Source organism: Drosophila obscura, unplaced genomic scaffold (assembly GCF_018151105.1).
Source record: "Drosophila obscura isolate BZ-5 IFL unplaced genomic scaffold, ASM1815110v1 contig_25, whole genome shotgun sequence".
Classification (NCBI taxonomy): Eukaryota; Metazoa; Arthropoda; class Insecta; order Diptera; family Drosophilidae; genus Drosophila; species Drosophila obscura.
Window position 1 is genome coordinate 1,896,570 of NW_024542812.1, and position 22,970 is coordinate 1,919,539.

General features: G+C 49.3%; 4 protein-coding genes across 7 annotated transcripts; 1 reads left to right on the forward strand and 3 right to left on the reverse strand.

The window, feature by feature from the left end:
• Positions 1–77: 77 nt before the first annotated feature.
• On the reverse strand, positions 78–5,744 carry LOC111078350 (multidrug resistance protein homolog 49). The gene is made up of 8 exons (XM_022372972.2): positions 5,546–5,744; positions 4,416–4,571; positions 4,139–4,332; positions 3,826–4,071; positions 2,200–3,740; positions 1,677–2,125; positions 991–1,599; positions 78–912 (listed from the first exon to the last, which is right to left on the reverse strand). Exons 2-8 carry the CDS (start codon positions 4,539–4,541, stop codon positions 163–165), a joined length of 3,915 nt encoding a protein of 1,304 aa, XP_022228664.2. The 5' UTR covers positions 4,542–4,571; positions 5,546–5,744; the 3' UTR covers positions 78–162.
• A 3,196-nt stretch (positions 5,745–8,940) lies between these two features.
• On the reverse strand, positions 8,941–12,114 carry LOC111081576 (cell wall adhesin EAP1). Its single transcript, XM_022377675.2, has 2 exons — positions 12,026–12,114; positions 8,941–10,563 (listed from the first exon to the last, which is right to left on the reverse strand). The coding sequence occupies exons 1-2, from the start codon at positions 12,027–12,029 to the stop codon at positions 9,140–9,142; spliced, it is 1,428 nt and encodes a 475-aa protein (XP_022233367.2). The 5' UTR covers positions 12,030–12,114; the 3' UTR covers positions 8,941–9,139.
• LOC111081577 lies at positions 10,643–12,118 on the reverse strand. 2 transcript variants are annotated; one of them, XM_022377677.2, is made up of 3 exons: positions 12,026–12,118; positions 11,845–11,877; positions 10,643–11,659 (listed from the first exon to the last, which is right to left on the reverse strand). In XM_022377677.2, exons 1-3 carry the CDS (start codon positions 12,027–12,029, stop codon positions 10,800–10,802), a joined length of 897 nt encoding a protein of 298 aa, XP_022233369.1. In that variant the 5' UTR covers positions 12,030–12,118; the 3' UTR covers positions 10,643–10,799. The 2 variants fall into 2 exon arrangements, with proteins under 2 accessions (XP_022233369.1, XP_022233370.1); XM_022377678.2 differs by lacking the exon at positions 11,845–11,877.
• A 796-nt stretch (positions 12,119–12,914) lies between these two features.
• Positions 12,915–15,259, forward strand: LOC111081572. Of its 3 annotated transcripts, none has more exons than XM_022377671.2 (4): positions 12,915–13,081; positions 14,121–14,512; positions 14,589–14,750; positions 14,846–15,259. In XM_022377671.2, the coding sequence occupies exons 1-4, from the start codon at positions 13,039–13,041 to the stop codon at positions 15,143–15,145; spliced, it is 897 nt and encodes a 298-aa protein (XP_022233363.1). In that variant the 5' UTR covers positions 12,915–13,038; the 3' UTR covers positions 15,146–15,259. The 3 variants fall into 3 exon arrangements, with proteins under 3 accessions (XP_022233363.1, XP_022233364.1, XP_022233365.1); XM_022377672.2 differs by having other exon boundaries at positions 12,916–13,063; XM_022377673.2 differs by lacking the exon at positions 12,915–13,081 and adding an exon at positions 13,652–13,761.
• The last annotated feature ends 7,711 nt before the right edge of the window (positions 15,260–22,970 follow it).

Consider the following 22,970-nt stretch of genomic DNA (forward strand, 5'->3'; position numbering starts at 1 on the left):
GAGGTATTCAGAGGACATCCCCCTTTTAAAACGTTTCCCCTTTCCCATCCAGGCTCGATGCTAGCAAGTCTACTTCGTAGCTTATCTGTTTATGTATTCTATTCGAATCTAAGGTACTCAACATGTCCTCTTACTCTAATCTACATACTAAATAATAATGTGTTATCCCGCCACTTGCTGCATCAGGTAGAGATTGGCGTATATGCGATTCAGAGCCATCAGCTCGTCATGCGTGCCATGCTCCACGACAACGCCGCGCTTGAGGACGCAAATTAAGTCGGCATTCCGCACCGTGGTCAGACGATGGGCAATCGTGAGGCAGGTACGCCCAGAACGAGCCTCATCCAGCGCCTGCTGAACCACCTTCTCGCTCTCCAGATCCAGCGCAGAGGTGGCCTCGTCGAGTATCAGAATCTTCGGATTCCTCACCAGAGCCCGAGCAATGGCGATGCGCTGCTTCTGGCCGCCAGACAGCTGCGACGACTTGCCCAGCCGCGTCTCGTAACCCTGCGGCAGGGAGCTGACGAAGTTATGAATGTTGGACTTCTTGGCAGCCTCGAGGATCTCCTGCATGGGCACCTCGTCCCGGAAGTTGTTTCCGTACGCAATGTTCTCGGCAATTGTGCGGTCAAAGAGCACTGGTTCCTGCGAGACCAGGCCCAGCTTGGACCGCAGCGTGTCCAGTGGGAAATCTGTGCTCGGCACTCCACTGAGATTCACCGATCCGGAGACGGGGTCATAGTAGCGAAGCAGCAGCTGCACGCACGTGGACTTGCCAGACCCGGACGGACCCACAAGAGCCACAGTCGTCGACTTCTTGATGGTGAGATTCAGGCCCTGCAGTATGGGAGTGCCCTTCCTGGTCGGATACTCGAAGCCCACGTTCTCGTACACAATGTCTCCCTCGGATTTCTGGAAGAGCAACAAAACAAGATGTGAGAATCCGTGACAAAGGGAAAGGGAAAGGGAAGCGGCAGCAACGGGACTCACCTCCACTGTGTTGTAGGGATTCTCTGGCGGATTGGGCTGGGTGGAATTGCTCTTAAACAGCTCCATGAGGCGGCCAGCGGACAGGATGGCATCGTTCACGTTCGGGGCATACGCCAATGCCTGGCCCAGCATCCAAGAGCCGAAGATCAGGGCTTCCGCAACCTTGATAATGTCCTCGTAATTGATAGCCTCCTCGGCCACGAGCAGCCCACCGTAATACATGGAGATTCCGTAGGCCAGGAAGGGAGCGGCTTGTCCGAGTGCAAAGACCACTCCACGGAAACGAATCTTGCGACGACAGGCGACATCCACGTTGTCGATCTGCTGGACGTAGGTGTCCAGAATGCGTCGCTCAAGGTTCAGTCCGTTCACAGTCCGGATGTTGGTTATCGCCTCCACAGCCACCTGGGACGCCTCCTCGACGGCCGCCTTGGCTGACTGGGCGCTCTTCATGATGAAGCGACCCTCCAGGTACACCGACAGACAGACCAGCGGCAGGGTGACCAGCGTGAGCAGCGTCTGCTGCCAGGAGAAGACGAAGCCCACGACCATGCCGATGACCAAAGTGGAGACGGCTTGCAGCATGACGCCAACGCGAGCACCGGTTGCCTGTAACCACGTGAGGATCGGAAGGATTGGGAGGATTAGCAGGATACCCCAGCCACACGTCCTGCGTCCTAACTTACCCCCTGTACGTTGGAGCAGTCGCTGGCCAGGCGGGAGCACAGCGCACCCACCGCGTTCCGCTCAGTGTCAAAGTAGGCAATGTCCTGGGCCAAAATTGTCCCAAACGCCATGTTCCTCAGCCTCGTGGTCATCTTCACTCCCGCCGTAGTGAACATGTACGTCTGCAGCATCGTCCCCAGTCCGGCCAGCACGCCGATGCCGATGAAGATGCACGAGATATTGATGACCTCGGCTCGCACCGCGTCGTCGTCTCCGTTGGAGAGCACGCCGAAGAAGTCGCCGAAGAAAAGGCCCCACAGCGGGAAGGTGGCGCCATGCAAGACCGAGGCAATGCATCCGACCACAATGTAGCGCCACTCGGGCGCATTCAGCCTCATCAGCTGCACGAAGGAAAACTTGGGAGCCTCCGGCTTCTGCTTCTGCTTCTTGCTGCGACGTTGCGAGCGACCTGCAAAATGGAAGTTTCCTGGTTATCCTGTGGGGACGGGGACGGGGACCGGCACAACTCGTTCCTGTACTTACGCTTGCGTCGGGTGCTGGCGCGGCTGAATCCACTTTCCCTGCTGGTGCCCGCTTCCAGTTCTGGCTCCTCGTCATCGGTTTCGCCGTCCTCCTCTTCGGAGAGGTCCTGTGCCTGTTGCAGAGCTCTGTCGCCGCTCTCCTCCTCCTCGGTGGTCTCCTTCCGCCGGGTAATGTTCACCAGCTCGGAGTACAGGCCACGCTGCTGCATCAGCTCGTCGTGGGTGCCCTGCTCGGCCAACACTCCGTTCTTAACGAACACAATCTTGTCGGCATTCGTGATGGTCGATAGGCGGTGGGCCACCACCAGAGTTGTGGGTCCCTGGCTGGCCAGCTCGAGGGCGCTCTGCACCCGCTTCTCGGATGTGGGATCCAGTGCGGAGGTTGCCTCATCCAGCAGCAGGATCTGCGGCTTGCGCACCAGTGCCCTGGCAATGGCGATGCGCTGCTTCTGCCCGCCCGAGATCTGGGCGCCCTTCTCGCCCACTTGGGTCTCGTAGCCCTTGGGCAGTTTGCTGATGAAGTCGTGACAGTTGGCGGCCCGTGCCGCCCGCTCTATGTCCGCCTGCGTGGCTTCCGGGTGCGAGTAGCGGATGTTCTCGCCGATGGTGGTGGCAAACAGAACCGGTTCCTGGCCCACGATGCCGATCTGCGACCGCAGCCAGCCAACATTCAAAGAGCGCAGATCCCGTCCATCCAGTTTGACGCTCCCCTGCTCGGGGTCGTAGAACCGCTGCATCAGCTGGATCAGCGTGCTCTTGCCGCAGCCCGAGGCACCCACGAAGGCCACCGTCTGGCCCGGCTCCACGTCCACTGTGAGGCCCTTGAGGATTTCGACGTCTGGTCGGGCGGGGTAGCGGAAGTGAATGTTCTCGAAGCGGATGCGTCCCGTGATGCTCTCTGGCTTGGCCCCCACCTCGACCATGGGATCGATCTGGGACTGGCGATCGATGATGCTGAAGAGGTTCTGTCCGGCGGCCGTGGCCACTGCCATCGAGTCGACGTGCGGCGAGGCGAATCCGAGGTTCTGTGCCCCCATGATGACGGCAAACAAAACGATGACAAGCACAGCCGGAGTGTACTGCCGGTCCTCGAGATTGCGATCCTCCAGAATGAGCTTCGAGCCGTACCAGATGGCCAGGGCCATGCAAAGGTAGATGATCAGCCAGGTGGCGGCACTGCCCAGGCCCGTGTAGAGCCCCTTCTTGCGGCCGGTGGCCTCGGCCGGCAGCAGCAGCTTCCCGAAGCGCTCCTGCTCCTTCTTTTGGCCGCTAAAGGCGAACACCGTGCGGATACCGCTGAACACCTCCTCGGCCACATTGCTGGCGTTGGAGTAGGCCCTGAGCTCCTTTTCGGCGAGGGATCCTTGCAGCTTGCCCACCACCGTGGTGGCGATGATGATCAAGGGGCAGCAGCCGACAATCACCAGTGTGAGGCCCCAGCCGTACAGGAAGGATGCAATGATGCCAACGACGAATGTCATGAACAGAAAGGTGACTATCACCACCTTCTCGCCGATTCCCTCCTTCAGCTTGTCCAGATCCCTGAAAAACAGTCGGAATAGTCGGAATAGTCGGAACAGTCCGAACAGTCAGGTGTGAGCTTCGATTCGGATGAGTTGTGACTTACTCTGTCATCTTGCTGGCGAAGTTGGTGCCAGAGGTGGTGTCGTACCACGTAATGTCCTGTCGCAGCATGGCCTCCAGGAACACCTTGCGGATGCGGACGATCTGCTTTAGCGCCACCCGATTGGCAATGTCAACGGCTAGGGTGATGAGCACGAACATGGCCACCGATCCCACGAGACTTCCCACACCGAAGGCGATCGAGTCGTCGATGATGGCCTGCTGATTCTCCTCCTTGCTGGCATTCGACCTGCAACCGAGTTAAGCTGGATTAGCACTGCTCCTGTGCCCCCGCGGGACTACTTGGCCGGACTTACAGTCGCTTTCCGCCCCCAAACATGGCCAGCGCAAATGTGGGCGAGGAAGCGCCCACTCTCACTGTGCGGTCGACCAGCAGGGATGTGAACTCTCCGTAGATGATCATGAAGAACGGAATAAATGCCGATGCCACGGCGGCCAGCACGATGCTGAATCCCATCAGTGCTCGCTCGCAGCTGGTCGAGTATCTAAACTGCAGATCGGAGAACGAGAACGACAACGAAACTCGCAAATGAAGGATTCCATTTGTAAGCTGAGCGAGCATCGCAGACTCACCATATCCAGGTAGCTGTACTTAATTTCTGTCTTTTCCTGGGCAGCAGCTCCCTGCCCCTTCTGTGCCAGGAAATCACCCACTTGGGGCAGCTGCGACTCCTCCTTTTTCGTTTCTTTGAGATCCATTTTGTTGCTGCGGACAATTCCAACTTAAACCTGTAAGCAAGGGGATTCGTTCGTGGTTCAAAAAGCTAACAAACACTTATTTTTTGTTGTTATAGAGTTGGGTAATTATTCGGAGGTTGTCGTTTAAATAATGGTGGTCCAGTGAGTAATCGCTTGAATGGGTCAGTGACCCCAAAATACGAGCATATGTACCTCAAAATATTCTCGAGCCAAAAGAGCAATAAATGGCACTGTAAAGCAAGTACTACCTTGCAGAGAAACCAATTTAGGATTTATTGCAACAATTATATGGTATTGGCTGGCCATTGTAAAAAGTATAAGTATATATATTTGGTTGGTCTGCAAGTCAAAGAAATTAATTACTCCGCCACTGCTAATGACACTTTCATTGAGTTTATGCATAATAATTCGAATTAGAGAGACCTTTCTTGAATTAACTACAAAATTTAAATGCCATCTTCGATATTGAATATATCCGAAAATAATAATAATTTTATTGTGAAATTTACATTATTTAAGGCGCAGAAATACTTGGATTCCAATTGAGTTCTGTAATTATTCATTAATGTATCTACTACTTGATTTATTCATATCGAATATACATATTGATTAAATATATACTATACACCAATATATATTGATGTGAAACACGAGCACAGATAAAGTGCAAGGGCTGGGGCTGATTAAAAAGTAAAAACCATTTTCCCAAGTCAATTTATGAAAATTAGTTTGATTGCGCAAATAAAAAAGCATCCATATATTAATAAATTAACAACAATTGGAAAGTGGGTATATTTTCCCGTTCATTACGATTCTCAATTGACAATTGTCGATGTACGCGCACTGCTTCACATTCTCCTCTGGAGTCTAGATTCTATGGTCTCAACTCTAGACAGATATATGTACATGAACAATTTATATGGTATATGATTTTTCCAGATTGCACACACACACACACACACACACACTCCTCAGAGATTTCGTTCCCTAATTTGGACACTTACGCAGCACGTGCTGATTTTTTGGACGGCAATCAACGACGGAATGATAGGACGCGACGGTACGATTCGATTCGATTCACGTTCTGTACCTCTGATACGATAATGGCCAGAGCAGACTGTATATCACTTGGTCAAGTGCAAGAGCAAGAGCAGAGTTGGAGGCTGGCGTCTGTGGCCAGCGAGCGCGCGATTTGAACTGGACGACTCTGCATTCAATTGGTTGCGACGACAGCTCGGTTTCAGATCTCGGTTCGACATCGGCGACAGCAATAAACACGATCGTATATTTTAATCGGTGCTCCCCCTGGCAACCGACGGACGTCGGACGCGCTCCAATTGGGGGAGCAACACTCATTCCTTGTTCTGTCCTGACTGGTAAACAATTTCAGGCCAAACATTAAGTTCGACAAGTGATTATAGCCCTCGTTGCATGCAGATTAGATAGACTCCGATAGACGACTCTGCTCTGCTCGGTTCGGCTTGGTTTGGTTCGGCTTGGTTCGGTTCGTTCTGTGCTTCTCGGTGGCATAACCTGTTTGCCTTTGTGTGTTTTGTTTACCCACTCTAAACAAACCCGCACCCGCATGCAGTCTGCAGAGGAGGAGGCTGGGTTGGGCTGGGCTGGGCCGAGCTGAGCTGAGCTGAGCTGGGAGCAAGCGACTACTTATTCCAATTCCAGTCTGTCAGTTCCAATTCCATTTGCGTGCATGGATTTCCCCCCTTGAGATCGTTTAAGCAGAACTCTCAACATCGGGGGACTAACCGAGACGAAATCTGTATCGCGTGCGAAAACCGTGATTCATCCGTTTGTCAGGTGTTCTGTGGAATACCTGCGGATGCGTAAAGGCATTCCCACGTGTGCCATACAGACTGCCTCTGACAATCAGTTGATTTAGTTTGATTATTTCACCATTATTGGCAACACTTGAGAGATGTTTTCGAAAATTTTCCCCCACAAATAAAACGGAATCTAATCTTTAAGTGTAAGAACTGTTTATTGTACTATCAAACCTTAATAAAAATTATACGCTTATACCTTTTCCACACAGAACATTGTATATTCAATGCGGAGATGTGCGTACTCTTTACGGGCTAGATAGACATAAATTGTCGCAATTTAGACAAGGCAAATCGGATAGATAATTGCCACAACAAGGTCTAGTCTAGCTCTCTTTCGACCACTTGCCGTCTTGGCGTAAAATAATCGGGTTTGTTTTGTATTTCCTTTGTGCCAGGTTATGGTTATGGCCATTGTGATGTTCTCTGTTTCTACCGAACGAACGAATGAACGAATGAACGAACGAACGAACTTCCGATTCGTGACGAGACGTGTGGATGTTTATGTTTATAGAGATGGGTATGGGTATGGGTAATATATTGGACAAACAGCAGCGAATTTACAATGAGAGGAAAGCGTGTCTGTATTTGCCTTTATTTGAATTATTTGTCTGACTTTTTATTTGGCTCTGTGTTGTGTTGGAGACATTATTCTTTTGAGAGCTTATGTTAGCAGCGACCCCTATATTCTTAATTAGTATGCCACGATCCGTTTACGCGCAAAGAAATCTCCGCCTCTCAAGAGTTTTGAGAGAGATAAGCTCTGTAGCAGAGCTTTAGACTCCCCAAATCCCAATCAATTTAAAGCATTAACGAACGTCAACGATCTACATCAAACACAAACTGTGTAATATTCAACGAGGTCATGCGGATGTAGTATTTAGTATATGCCTTTCGAGCTTTCACAGCTGCAACCAGAGACCACCTGAGACCCAACTGACCCCTGGGAAGTTCCAAATACTTTTTTATGTAGATTATTTTCCCAATAAAGATATCACCAACATGATAAACAAATCTCCAGCGGCAATATTTATTCTATCCAAAGAATACTTCTGTTTATTATTTATATAAGTGGTAACTCTCCCACTTTTTCCAGTGACGCAGACGCACATTCATTTTCTGCATCCCTGCGACTTATGTCGTTGATAAATAAAAACCCCAATCCGTTTAAAGAAATCTTTGTTAATAACAAGTCTTTTTGGAATGATCATGAGCTGCATTTTGAAAGAGTTACGAGTTACGAGTATATTCTTCCCCGATATTTTTAAATTTTGCTGTTAGTTTTAACCAATTCCAAATCGGCTTGTTTAACATTTATAATTCCCATTTTATCTATTGGCTATTGCTGTTTTTATTATTTGTTGTCGTATCCGTCTGTTTTTTTAGGCTTCATAACATTTTCGTTTATCATTCAAACAGCTTGGCGACGCTTTTTACGATTTATAATTTCGCGCCAACAACTGCGAAAATTAAAAATGTTGCTCAGAAAGCTAGCGGTGATATACTTTTAAGTGAGTTATTTTTAATAATATCGATATTTTTGTGGAGTATTTTCAACGAAACTTTTCTGAACTTGCCGAACAAGCAATTTCTTTATTGAGTGTTTTTTTGTAGAGTGCTTTGTTATTAATGCGTGTGATTATTATTTGGATGATTGTGTGACTTGATGTGAGTGTGTAACTTATTTGAAAGTTCTTTCTGTCCTTCTAGTATTTTCTATCAAGGGACGTGAACTTGCATTACCTACGGAACCATTAATTACTGGTTGTGAATGGTTGAATGAAAAGGTGCAGCAATTGTTTGGGGGTATTTATTAAAAATGATTTGCTAATTATGGACTAGGATAAAAATAAATAATGATAAAATAAATACAAATTAAAATTACAAATTCGCTAAATCTAGATGATAGTAATTATTTTGTAGCAAGATGTTAAGGGATATTTCAGGGGATATAATATTGTAAAGGGAATTATAACTATTACATAAAACGTGAAACGGTTCATGTTGGACGTAGTTAGACCTACACAAGGGTAATCGGATAGGTCGGAAAGTACGGGTTGGTCTGGATGGAACTGCGAAATCTATCTTTCCTAAAAGTGTTTGGGAGTCAACAGACCCGACAATAAGCTTATGTATAAACATCACCCCATTGCCAATTCTGCGATGGTTTAATGAGGGAAGATCGAGAAGCTTAAGCCTAGATCGGTATGGTGGTAAGAGTCTGCCAGAGTCCCAGTTCAGATTCCTAAGGGCAAAGATTAAACATTTTTTTTGAACTGATTCAATAAGAATACTCCAATATCGGACGAACTAAAGTGACGTTCAAAGTTTAAGTTTATCTACTGATATCCATTCTTCAGACTGATAATATTATCAATATATGTATGTATGAATATTTGTGATTACAGCCATAATTGTGATACAAAATCTAGATATTCGCATTTCTTTTTTTAAGCAGCAACGCAAATTAAATTCATGTTCCCATTAAATCATTAAATCAGTGCACTAATGATTCGGATACCCAAATAAAAATCGCAAGACTCAGTAAAACAGCAGTAAGTAAAACTCCAAGGGTGAATGAATATAATTAGTGCACAAGTAGACCAACATTATTCGCATAAATAGATAAATATATTATGTACGTATGTAGCAAGTAAAAGGGCAAAGCAAGGTAAATATGTTGGATCCTTTGGTATACAGAGGTATTCAGAGATAGCTGCTCTCGTTTCGGTAGTTTCGCTTTTCAATCGATATCGATGCTCAGTAGACCAGGCGGATGGCCTGCTGGCTATGGTAGAGGTCACTGCGGACCAGCACCTCGTAGCTGCTGATGCGGATCTCCTGGCCACCGAACGGGATCTGCAGGCAGCGGTTGGACTGTTGCAGCACTCCGGGCGTCAGACTGCCACAGTAGTGGGCGCGTCCAATGTAGAGTGGCTCGCCACCGGGCGCACGACCCGCCATCACGGCGCCGGGGGCAATGTTGCCCTCGTAGGCGCGCACCCAGTGATACTTTCCCTGTCCGAGCAGCACCTGGTACGTGGGCTCCACGATCTCGCGTCCACCGTGTGCGATGTACGCACATCCCTGGCTGGGCACTGCCTTGCCCGGAACGTGGACACCCGCATAGTAGGCGCGGCAGACGAGCAGCTGCGCCATGTTGCTGTCGTGGCCTCCGATGACGGCATCAGAAGCGTAGAAGTAGCCCGGCTCTGCCGTCACCCAGACGTCGTAGTTGTTTTCGTAGCCGTAGGAGGAGGAGGGGAACACTTCGTATGCCGGCGGTGGCGCGTACTCGGCCGGAGTGTAGCCAGCAGCTCCGTAGGAATCCTGTACGAATCCTGGCCTGTACGTCTCCGCTGGTGTGAACGATGGTCCGGCGACGATTCCGGCTGAAGCGACTTCAGCGGGGTAGAACGAGGGTGTTGGTGGTGGCTGGGGCTGGGGCTGCGGCTGCGGCTGGACAGGTGGCATCACAAAAACGCCTCCCGGTGGCGGTGCATGTGTGGGGCGTGGCATTACCAGAATTCCGCCCACCGGCGGCAGAGGGTCGGTCGTGGGTGTATAAGGTGGTGGCCTGTCGGCCATTGGGAACGGCATTGCGGCCAGATGCGGATACGGATACGGCTTCTCGGCCACAGGCGGAGCGGGTGCAGGTGCAGGTGGAGACGGCGGCGGCGGCGGTGTGAGAGGACACTTTTCCAGCTCCTCTGGTGGCGGAGGCGGCGGCAACTGCCAGCCGGGCACAACCCTCCTCTCCTCCACAAGGATCTCGTACGAGTCCAGGCGGCGTTCGGCTCCGCGGTAGGCGATGAAGAGAGCCCGATGGACGGAGGATATCTTGCCGATGATCAGGTGACCCTCGTAGTGGCCGCGTCCGATGTAGACGGGCTGGTCCAGAGAGCTGCGTCCGCACAGCACGGCCGTCTCGGGTATCACGTGGTCATAGCATTTCACCCAGACCAGGTTCTGGCCACACAGCATCTCGAAGATGTCCTTGGGCAGCGCCTCGCCGCGGTCGGAGATGAAGCCGATCTGCTTGGAGGGCACAACCTTGCAGACCATCATGTCGCCGTCGTGCTCGGCCCGACCCACGTATATCATAGCTCCGTCCTCGTCGTTTCCGCCCACCACAGCGTCCTCGGGGATGGAGGAGTAGGCCGAGGACTGCACCCATTTGTAGGCTGAAACGGGGGAGGAAAGTGCGGCGGGGTTAGTGCTAGTACGGAGTAGTAGTAGTAGTAGGAGAAGGAAGACACGACACCGGGGTTTTCGTTTGGGTTGGCAAAGATTGGATTTTATTGGGTAGGTAATACTCGATTACAGGGTTTACGTTTGAACGTTGATCAATGCTAAATGCAGTGGGTGGTGGGTGGTGGGTGGTGGCTCATCGACTCCGCTCCGGGACTCACTCCGGCATTCACTGCCTGCAGAGCACCTCGTAGGAGTCGAGACGAATCTCCCGGCCGCCGTACGGGATGTAGAGGCAGCGCTGGCGCGACGAGATCAGACCCGGGGTCAGGCTGCCCTGATGGTGTCCGCGTCCGAAGTAGATGGGATCTCCGTTGCGGGCGCGACCCGTGGACACAGCATTGGGCGGAATGCCGTGATGGTGGACATGCACCCAGACGTATCCGTAGCCGGTGAGCACCTCGTACGTGGGCTTCTGGAACTCGTAGCCACCGTAGCAGACGTAGGCGCATCCCTTGCTCGGAACCACCTTGGCCGGGAGCATCTCGCCCTCGTGATTGGCCCGTCCGGCGTATATGGGAGTCCGGTCCGAGTCGTGGCCAGCGACAACGGCTCCGGGCGGAGTGTAGGCCGGAGAGGCCGGAACCCAAACGTCCTGCTGCTGGTAGATGAGCACTTCATAGGTGTTGATGCGCACCTCCTGGCCGCCAAAGGGGATGTAGAGGCAGCCGTGCGACGGATGCACCTTTCCGACGCTCAAGCTGCCGGCATGGTGGCCGCGACCCACGTAGAGCGGCTCCCCGGTGCGTGTGGTGCCGCTGCGCACAGCATTGGGTGGCACACCGCCGCTGCAGCTGGGCACCCAGGCGAAGCCCTGTCCGACCAGCACCTCGTAGTGGGTCTTGGAGTGCTCCGCTCCGCCGTAGGCGACGTAGGCACAGCCCTTGCTGGGAATAACCTTGGCGGGCAGGTTCTCGCCCTCGTGGAAGGATCGGCCCACATAGATGGGGCTGCGGTCGGAGTCGTGGCCACCGATGACAGCGTACGGGGGCAGTGCGGCGTATGGAGTCGAGTGCACCCAGGTGTGTTCTGCAAGGAGAGGACCAGAGGAACCGATAAGCATTGACTGCGCGATAAGATAACACTCGGTTCTTTTTCGTTAGTTCTATACGGATTTGCGGACTGGTTGGGTACTTGGTTGGGAAGTTTCTAGATATTCTACGAATTAGACTCTCCCTGGGCTGGGCTGGGCTGACGCGGCGCACTCGTCCTACCAATGCTCACAACTGCTCCTGGCTGCACGGCGCCTGCAAGAGTGCAAAGAAAAGCGGAGAACCAAAGGGGAGAGAAATGTACTCAAGTCAGACACAGATCTGCTGGGAGTGGACTTCTCGACTTCTCGACTTGGATCCAAACATTCAACCGATATGCGACCCAACTTCCCATGCAACTTACCCATTTCGATATTCTGTGGGTGTGCTGTGGTACGTATGAGAATCCTTTGTATAAATTACGATATTTTATCTGGTATATGTACGCGACTGCACGGCTTGAGGTTTGTTTTTCCACTGACAGATTGGTCAGCAGCGGCGTGTCGTTAAAACTGCGCCCCAGCCAAGTTGATTCATCCATTTTCTTATCAACGAGCTTTTGGGCTCCAGCTACCCCATATGGGGTAGGTAGTATCTGTGTGTGTACACATACACATATGCATGTGGGTATATTGATATTGAGGCCTTGATTTCTACGCTTCGATATCTCTGTTTTTCTGTTCCAGCGAATGTACTGGGAAAGCTCACACATTTATCACATATTTTGTCTGGGAATGAGTCATGTGTCGGGCCAGGCGAGAGGCCAGGAGTATAGTTACAATAAAAAGCGAAAGCAGGTGCTCCATTTCATTGAATCCATAAAACAATATGACGCCTGCCAGTCAGCAGATACATATGTCGAAAAACCCCCCAAAACAATATTCCGAAAGAGTTGATTAGCCTCCCCATCTAGAAGAAAAAGGTGCGAAACAATTGTTTTATTGTTAAAATTCCTGTACATTGTACAGGCATATATATACATACATATCTATATATACAGATATGTATATAAACTTCAGTTATTCTGTGACGAAAGATGACGCATTCATATAGCACAAGGAAGCATATTCCAACGGAATGGATTATAAGCTAACTTTGAACCTCCACAGGGTATTATCGAGTAGCCATAAAGAATAGGTATAGATATCTTTAGCTGTGTATTATGATTCCCCAAGGAAAGCAGTCAGAAAGTTGGCTTTTTCCTTATGGCTAAGTCGAAATCAGTTTAAAATCCCAACACTTCCCTTACTTGGATCCTTAGAACAGATATCCAAAATCCAGATGTGCAATACATAACTAGCCACAGAACTAACCGACTTTGGTTATACTCTGCTCATACCCTTTTGGCTCTCCCAAGCTTCAAAATTAATTCCCCCAATGCAATCCTACGAAATGGACGACTGTGAGTATAGATCTGAGGGTAAGATAGGAGTTCAGGGTTGGGTTGGGTTCCGTTGCGTTCCGTTGCGTTCCGTTCCTGTGGCACGGACATGTGTATACGTGTTCATATCGAGAGGTGTACACTTTACGAGCTTATTGATCAAAGTTATTTTTGACTAACGGCGATAAGATTCCTCTACCTCTGGCTCTACCTCTGGCTCTACCTCTGGCCTCTGGCGTGGCCAATCGCTCATAGATAAGGGCCTTGCATCACACACAAATATATACATACAATATATATTTAGACGGATTGACTAATGACTGCTTCCCGTTTCGGTTTGCACTGTGTGACTGACGTGACTGTTGGTGGGTGCCTTGAAGGAGCTGGAAGATCCCCTTACATTACACAGTTTTTTCCATAAAACCACTCGCTGTGACACAGCGAACGACCGACCGACGGACCGACCGACTGCGCGGCCCTATAGCTTTGACTAAGATATCTTATCAAAGTCGGTTAACATTGCCGACCGATAAGGGAGCAAGAGGCAGAGCAGACGACTAGCCCACCCACCACCCATCACCCAGCGGCAGCAAACAGCTTTTAAAGCGCAACACCCGCCACGACTGCTAGCCAGTCACTAAAGTCAGCCCGTACAGCACGGTCCCTACGCTCTCTCCTTGAAGAATAATCCCACAACAGTCAACACACACAAACAATGGGTAGGTGGACGGACGCTGGTAGATTTCCAGCGAAAAGTGCTCTGCAATTAACCGGCTGAACAAGTGCCGAAGACCCATCGATACCAAGTTCAGCTGACAGTGAAAATCCCCTGGAGCTACGGGATCTTGCGATTTCACACCCAGTTAGATAAGCGACCACCAAGTTCTAGTGATTAATGTGTCAGGTGTGCTGTGCTGTGGTGTGGTGTGGTGTGGTGAGGCACAGTCTGCAACTGTACACATCAGCAGTGCTTCGACTGCTGGACTGTAATCAGTTGAATATATATATATATATACATATATCTAGATTCTAGACAAGCGTCAGGTCTAACCTTGAGCCACATCTTCCCCCCTTGCAGACCACACCTGGATCAGCCGCAACGTCTTCGACCAGCTGCCGCCCTGCGCCATCGTCGCCGGCCACGACTCGGACAATGATCCCATCTACGTGGGCCGCGCCTACCACAACGGGGACATGCTGCCGGCCAAGGTTATTCCCAACAAGAACCAGGCTTATGTCGCCTGGGGCGGCGAGGAGATCAACAAGCACGATGTCGAGATCCTAACGGGCGACCACTACGTCTGGATCCCATCCAGCGGCGGCCACGTGCCTCCCCATGCCATCCGCGTGGGTCAGACCTCCGACGGGGAGCCTCTGTTCATTGGCCGCGGCTACTTCCAGGGCAGCCTGACGCCCGGCAAGGTGCATCCCTCGCACCACTGCCTCTACATTCCCTTCGGCGGCAAGGAGGTAACTATTCCGCATTCGACTCGGAACGAGTGGTGTCCACATCCACTTACGTCTCCCTTGCCCTCTCTCCTTGCAGCACAGCCTGGAGGCGTACGAAGTGCTGGTCCAGCCGGAGACCTGGATCTCTTCCTCCGGCGGCCATATCGTGCCCGGAACAGTGCAGGGCGGTCACGATGCCGATGGCGATCAAATCTATGTGGGCCGCGCCTACCACGAAGGCGACTTGCTGCCAGCCAAGGTACGACACAGTCAGCTCCTACGCTCCTAAGCTAAGCGAGTAGCAATCCACATGCACATCCTTTATGCCTTATGCCTTTCCTCGTTCGCTTGCAGGTCGTTCCCAGCAAGGGCTGCGCCTATGTGGCATTCGGCGGCTCCGAGCACGTCAAGCACGACTTTGAGCTGCTGGCCGGTTACGGCTATGGCTGGGTTCCAGACAGCTTTGGCAATGTGCCACCAAATGCCATCGTCTGCGGCCGCACCTCCGAAGGCGAGAGCCTGTACATTGGCCGTGGCTACCACGCCGGCAGCCTGACTCCCGGCAAGATCCATCCCTCCCATCGCTGCCTGTACATCCCCTTCGGCGGCGATGAGGTGCGCCTAGACGCCTACGAGGTCCTCGTCCGGGCCTAAGCGGGCGCCTCGACCGCCTTGTAGTTGTTAGCTTCTGTATTTCGGTCACATAATTTATATTCCATCAGTCACAAATCCAACTTTGATTCATTAAAAACTCAAGCCAACAGCAAAGCCTTTTTGAATATTTATTCCGACTATCCCAGGGAAGGCAGGAGGTATATACATATGTATATATATTTTATTTTACCAGAGGTCGTTGGCCAGACTTTTCCCCTTGAAGGGGTTCCAGCCTCTGGAAGAAAGCTGGAGCAAAGAGTGCGCAGATTAAAGTGAGTGCAATGCTGCAAGTGGATAAGGAGAGTACCGTAAAATAAATGAGCAGCGATATCTTATACAAGCAAGTTATAGAGATAAAGATCCATCAGGAAACGTGAATTCAAATGCGTAATTGGGCATAGCAAGTCCCTCGGGATTCAGCTCTGCTATTGAATCTGCAACTGCAATCGAAGGCTGCCTTCTGTGGCGACTCAACTGTTTTGCAGATCGGATCCGATCCCCAACAAATCCCCATCGTATGCTTCACTTTGTGGAGCTTTCGTGAGCTTTCGCATGCCACTCTACATGGCATGTAGCATGGCACGTAGAGCTACTCGTATCCGTCGAATACTTACGAGCAGATACTTTCCTCTCACTCACGCTCGCAACGATTGCTTCCACTCGTTTCCGATTGGCTGGCGGAGTATCTTCGGAACAGCTGTCTCGTGATTGGTGGCGGCCTGAACGAACGTCGGTTTCAATTGGCTGTGGTGGCGATACTTGCCCCATGTGGCAAGTATAAAAAGGCCAAGACCAGGAGGCGTGTATCCATAGGGTTCCACTTCGTATCTTCAACTCGTGTTCTGCTCGCGAAACTGGTTTTGGATGGAACCACATCTTGGGCCTGCAAATGCCGTCGCTTCGGTTGTCAGAAGACAACAACCATTCCCCGAAACCTGGAAGAAACGGTTCCATGGAAGTTACTCAGTTTCAGGACTAGAAATGATTCATAGATTGATGCAAGTTTGTACTTTGTAAATGGAAATAGAGTCATAGAAGCTTCTTATGCTGTTTTTTCTGTGTTCTCTCTTAAATAAAGTATATTTAGAAGTCCGACGGGTATCAGGGCACTAAGAACTGTTTTATTTTGTAGTTGAATATTTGTATTATTGCCAGTGAAACTTGTATTTGTCTCTCTTTTGAACGGACCTATTTTTAAGACCCACTTCCCTTCCTCCTTCTTGGGAGAATAAAACTACAGCCAGAGAGAGGTTAAAGTTTAATAATTAAATCAAATCATAATAATTCATTTTGTGAGTACCCAACCACTTAATATGTGCTTGAAGATTCGAACTTTTCGATATTTTATTTTTGGAAAATATTAATTTGAATTATCAAACATTGTAGACAATTATATTGGTCCATGAACTACACCCAAAGGCAAGGTACACTATCCAATTGTTACTTTTCGAATGATTAAATGCATTTTCCTTGGATTTGGAGGTTTATTCGACTCCCAATAAACTTTGTTTTTTCTTAAAACGTGACTTTACACGAGAAGCCATCATTTCAAAGCCCTACAGACGAGTATAAGGAAGAAAAAACCCATGTATCACACTCCGTTGGTTGCCCCAAAAGAAGCCCCACAGCCAATATAAATTCTTATAATTTAATTTTGCTATTGAAAAACGCACACACATGGATGGGTGGGATGGGTGGGATGGGGGGTACGGGGTACGGGGTACGAACACAGATAGGGCCCCCGCCTCTGAAGTTTTGTATCCATTTAGCTGAAAAGATATTAAAAAGCAACTGTGATGCTATCAGAGACCACATCCCAGCGAAGCTTCCTTTGGCCGTGCCGCCGCCAACCCTCGAATAACTGTGAAAATGCTCGGAATTCCTGCCCCGAGCAACAAACAGCAACGACAACGACAACAACAACAGGCATGGCATCGAGGCATCGAGGCATCGAGGAATATCAGTTTCTACAGAGGAATGACAAAATTTCGCCTCCGGGCTGTCATTGTATCTGAATCTGTGCCGTGCCGTGCCGCCGTGCCACCTAGCAGCGTATCTGTTGTATCTGGCGAGTGTCGGATGGTGTGTGGAGTGGGTTGCATGTGTGGGGGGTGAGGGAAAAACATTGTGTTCTACCCACTCATATGTACAGAGCATGTAATACATGGAGAGGAAGCCTTACATATATACTCGGAGGCCGCACAACAAATGCGATACGATACAATTAGTTGCTGGAAAGCCAAAGTACGATTCGATGTTGCCTCTCCTATATAGTGGTGTGGATTGGATTGGAGTGGTGGTGTCGTGTCTGCGTATTCGTGTGCCTGTCCTGGAAGGGTGGGTTCGTTCCGTTCCGTTCGCTCCGTTCGCTCCTTCCTTCCTCTGGCTGTGGCTGCGTCGCTGCTTGGAGTGAAATTATTTTTTGGGAAGAGGACACGCGGAGGTTTCAGCTGGTTCAGCGTTTAAGTGGTGTATGAGGGTTTGTCGTGGCGGCGGGGGGTGGGGGGGTGTAGGTATAAAATAAACACATAGCATATACACGAATCGAGAAAACAAAACGGAATCGAGGAAAATGGAAATGTGCGACTGACTACGTTTCGCTAAGCCCTCAGCAGCAGCGGGCCACGGCAGCGGTGGGCGTTTCGGTAAATGAAACGACACCGAAACCGAAAACCTTTTACGAATTTAATATGTACCAAGAAGGCCTGGCCTGGCCTGGCCTGGCCTCCTATCCAATCCACTGAACTGAAACGTCGACTGCGACGCCAGCGCCAAAGCTTGAGCCGGGACCGTTAGTTTTGTTGGCAGGGTTGCCAAGGCGAGTATTTACTGCATCTCTTCTCTGGTACATATTCGTCTAATTAGTTTTCGGCGTCTAAAAATAGAGCCAGACCGTAAATACAATTTCCAAAGGGGAGCTCCGTGGCACATAACACATTTCATCTGGCGCTCCGTCTCCGTGCCCGGCCCCAGTCCGCTTATGCGTGATAATTCAATTAGGAATGTGTGAATCAGCAGCAACAACAATCAGCGGCAGCAGCAGCAGCAGCACCAGCCCAGCAGCACCAGAGTGCAGCGGAAGCAAAAGAGAGAAAAAAAGAAACAGAAACAAGAAACTCGAAAAAAAATTGTCCCACCAAATGCTCTTTCCAAAACGCAACCTCAATAGGAACGCAAGACCAAAGAGGAACCATGAAGCAGAAGGAGGGAGAAGGGAGAAACGAGAAAACCATGTCCATGTTGCAACCCTGTTGGAATAGCGGTCGAGGCAGGCAGAGGCAGAGAAACACAGGCAGAGAGGCAGCGAAGCAGAGGCAGCGGCAGCGGCCGTGGCAGAGACGTCGTTGCTGTTGTGGCAGAGACGTCGTTGCTGTTGTGGGTCTATGGAACGGAGGGACGTGGTGCGGCGGCGGGGGCATTATGTGTGCAGCTTGTGCGCCTCGAAAACACATACATATTTCAGTACATATTTCAGCATGGGGCGTCGAACCGAAAGGGGTCGCATTGGGAGGCCATTGGGTGCATGGATCCACTGAATGCAAGGGGGGCTTGGCACTGCCATGAATCTTGAAGCCCCCTCTGGCCATGGTTATGTACACACGAATGCCATGCCCCATGTACAGCATTCACTGCACACTATGTACACATGCATTTATGTAGGTAGGTAGGTAGGTAGGTAGGTAGGTAGGTAGGTAGGTAGCTATGTAGTTGTGTCGTATGTACTCAAGTGTGTGCGATAGTGTCGAGGACGTTAACATCCGACCATCGACAACAGTAACAGCAGCAGCAGCAGCAGCAGCGACTCCAACAACAGCAACAACAACAACTATGGTCACATTACCAATTTAAATTCCCATCCAATGTCTGGCACGTAACGAATGTGAGCACACAGTGGAGAGCGGAGAGCGGAGTGGGCTGGAAGAGGGGCCGAGAGAAAGAAGAGTATTTAATGAGCATTGCCAGTTGAACGAATGCGTGGCAGAGAATATACATAGATACCTACCTATATACTCGTGTACATGGACGGGTATGTGTGTGTGTGTGTATCTGTGTGCGCGCTATCAAATTAGGTTCGTTTGCTGCCTTTGGGCCTTCCTTGCTTCTGCTTCGTCTACTTTCTGTCCCAAAAGCACCCTTGTGCCGTCCGTCACTGCTTCAGCTTCAGCTTCTGCTTTACCATCCATCCATCCTCCCCTCCCCATCCCTCCTTCAACCCATCCTTCTTTGCTGCTTCTTTGCTGTTGTTGAAGTGGGCGTGAGTGTATGCGTGCCTGTGTGTGTGTGTGTGTGTGAGCCTGCTTATCGACTATGTAAACCGCACGACTCACTGGCTCTGCCCCCCTTGTCGAGCGGTTGTCGTGGCTGCAGTTGGTTTGGTGGCCCTGGCTGCTGGGGCTCGCTCGCTGCTGTCGTCGTCATTGTGGTTACCGTTTCATATGTATGTATAGCCTGAGTGGTTTAAACAGAGCTACCCTTACTCCTCCCCTTCCGAGGCACACACCACCACCACCCCTGTACCCCTGTACCCCTGTCAGAACGCTGTGGCATGCTGATAATTCAATAAAAAATTGAGGCAAAAGTTGATGAGTTGGTTGCTCCGGCAAATTGTGGACGGTACGGTAAATATACACACATACACACATATGCATGTATGTATGTACATGCAAGCACACAAGTACGTGCACCAGTGCGTGCTCGACATCCTCCTGGCCAAAGGGGAGTGGAATGGAGAGCCAAAGGCATACATAGGTAGAGGCAGAGAACTCCTCGCAAATGGCAACGTCATGCAGCTGTCCCGCCACAGCACAGCACAGCACAGCATCCATCGCCACCCCACCCCTGTCACAACTTCATTTGCAATGCAAACAGCAAAAGCTCTCACTCAGAGTGGGCGTCGTGACAGAGGGGGGGGAGGAGGAAGCTGCTTGTGTAATCAACTAATTACAACGGCCACCAATGTTGGCGCCATTGAGGCAACTCCAACTCAACTCCAAGCCCGCCCCGCTCATTTATCTCCTGTTAAAGTGACTTTTAAGACCCAACACCCAACACCCCAACCCCATTGCATCTCACCTCAGAGACAATTGAGTGGCTCTCCGCCAGCAGCCCTATCTGCCACTCAAATCAATCAATGTGGTCCCCTCCCCCGCCAAATACCAGAACCAGAACCAGATACAGATACATATCCAGATCCACTCAACACCCCTCCCCACAACAGAGACAACTTCGTCGTTCCCATAACTTATGCCTTGCCCTGTCGTTCCGCACTCGTTTAGCAATTCGCGCAGTTATTATTCCTATTTCCGGTTCAGGATTTTCGTTGATTTTCGTCTTGTGTTGGGTCCGAGTCCAAGCCGCCCAGAACTCTGGGCGTCTCTCTGACGCACCGCAACCTCGACCGATCCCTCCTCTCCCGTACCGCTCCCTGCCGTTCACGGCATCAGTAAACAGTATACCAAACCATACTCCTGGGTTGGTAAATTGATACTTTTTTCACTTTTGGGGTTCGTTCAGTTCGCATTTTTTTCAGAGCACCCAAAAAAAAAGAATAAGGAACGAGACAGGGAGACAACTTGAGATTCGGTCGCGACGAGCATCCAATCCATCCCATCCATATTCATAATGGCGCACTAATTGGATCTTAATGCTGGCATTTTATTTGATTACACGACTGAATTATGTCTGATAAATCAAATTAGTGAGGGACAGCCAACGAATCGAGGGAAAGTGTTGCCGGACTTACGCCACAGCGACACCCTCTGAGTGAATTTCCAAATTTGCGGAATTACTCAATTGAAATGGGGATGGGGGCCCCTGACACTGTCTCTGACTCTGACAAATTCGCGTGATGCACTTGCAAATGATATTCAAATTTATTAGATCATTCACTTGCGAAGACGAGCAGGGGATTCGGTATTGGATTTAGTATTAATTTCAGCAGAACGAAAACAAAGTATAAGTGGTACGATAATTGAAACAAAAATCATTGAAAACTAAAGCTTAAAGTGCGAATAATTAACAAACTGTACTAACAATTGTCTAATTTAGATTAATAGAACGCCATTCTCATTAATAGAATGCATTCCCGACCAGCCCTGAGACTCCCACTCTCCCTCTGATTAATGAATTCCCATAAAATGACATGGGGAAAACCCTGGACAAAACATCTCCGCTCCACTGCATCAAGCCCCCTCAACGGCTCACATGGCGACAGACGGACAATGCTGCCAGCGGCAGCAGCAGCAGAGAGCGACTTTAATTGATTTGGTAAACAAAGTTTGCTCCTGGCAAAAGTTTTGTTTGCCAGCTCCAAAGGCGCTCGCCCGACCAGGTCCTTCCAATTACAATTTGTTCTGTCGCACAGGAGGGCTCTTAAATAACAATTTACGTGCTTAACATTTGTTACATAACGCCGATAAATTAAGCGAACGACTTTTCCGACAGCGACAAGTTGAATCGTTCATCGGATGAAATTTAATTAGCAATCACACGGCTGTCTTTCGATTAAACGCTCCACAACTTCACCGATGTGATGGATGATCGATGTGGTAATAAATCTGCGGTGGAGCGCAGAATAATAACTAAACTTTCCATAAACATTTCGGACAGGACGGCTCTCCTGCTATCTACCTGTTGGCAAATACAAATGTGTGGCCCAATATCTGATTGGGTAAATAAATATAAACGATACATATCATAACCGCCGAACGTTAATTTCCTCTTACAGAAGTTTTTATCTTTTACCGATTTGGGTTGTCGTAATGTTCGACAAGCGATGATTTCTATCCCATATGGTCAAGATTTCAAACTGGTTAAATCGAAGAATTTATATTGTTAAAATCAATCATTAATCTTAGATACAAACTACAATGAAGAAATTTATCTGATACTTATATTTCCAGCACAAACGGCATTTAGCCATGTGTGAAAATAATAATGCCTTCAAGACTCACAAAGGAAGGAAACGTCAGTGAGTTGCGAATTTTTTCCGGGAAACTAGTGGCGATTCCCGTATGACACTTCAAATGCCACTTACTGACTGAGCTGGATTAATTCATTAAAATACTTGCGAGGCACCCAGCAAGTCGAAGGGAGATGTATCTTGGGTCGGAGGGAGAGAGAGAGATAGAACTGGTGTCTGCTAGATTTATCGACTGTCTTTGCCTTGACAACTTAAAGTGCTTGCTAACAGAATGGATTTATTGCAGTTTTTCAATTGAAAGTTTACGATTGATTGGAAGCCGGGAAACGGCTAAGAGATGTCGATGTAACAAAGAAGTTTAAGTGCAGCTCACATGGGTTCACTTCTCTTCTTTGCTTTCTGCGAGAACAATACTCACTCTGAATTAGCAAAATACTCTCAAGAACACAGCAAAGTTCGGATAATACTGGATTGGTTCGGCAACGTGATTATCTAAACGGGCCATGGAAGCACAGCACCAGTAAAGATTTGGCAAAAGCAAAGTTATGTTGTTACTCTTCTAAAGTTTACAAGTGTTTTAGTGCTAGAGCTTGGCTCACATTTCCCTAAGCGACAGCCCAAAAGTTTTACGCTCAGGTGATGCAACGATAATCCCAAGAACAAACCAATAAAGTATGCATAATCTTTGATAATGTCAGGAAAAGTATTTACACCCATAAAAGTAACTGGAAGGATGGAAAGATGGTTTACCGCCACGTGGTATTTACTTGAACAAACTGAACAGCTTATGAGGATATTCAAAAGACTATTTCTTGACTCGTATGTACATATGTTTATTTAATTGTTTTTCATTGTAAATTCTGTGAATCTATAGGAATATTCAAAGCAGCCAAGCTTATAGTT

Coding starts and splice junctions, on each gene's coding strand:
- LOC111078350 (XM_022372972.2), bottom strand. CDS start 4,541: ATGGATCTCAAAGAAACGAAAAAGGAGGAGTCGCAGCTGCCCCAAGTG. Junction 4,333..4,415: donor AGTACAGCTACCTGGATATG/GTGAGTCTGCGA, acceptor TCCGATCTGCAG/TTTAGATACTCGACCAGCTG. Junction 913..990: donor ATCCCTACAACACAGTGGAG/GTGAGTCCCGTT, acceptor TTGCTCTTCCAG/AAATCCGAGGGAGACATTGT.
- LOC111081577 (XM_022377677.2), bottom strand. Junction 11,660..11,844: donor AGGAGCAGTTGTGAGCATTG/GTAGGACGAGTG, acceptor CTCTCCTTGCAG/AACACACCTGGGTGCACTCG.
- LOC111081572 (XM_022377671.2), top strand. CDS start 13,039: ATGCAATCCTACGAAATGGACGACTGTGAGTATAGATCTGAGG. Junction 14,513..14,588: donor TTCCCTTCGGCGGCAAGGAG/GTAACTATTCCG, acceptor CTCTCCTTGCAG/CACAGCCTGGAGGCGTACGA. Junction 14,751..14,845: donor GCGACTTGCTGCCAGCCAAG/GTACGACACAGT, acceptor GTTCGCTTGCAG/GTCGTTCCCAGCAAGGGCTG.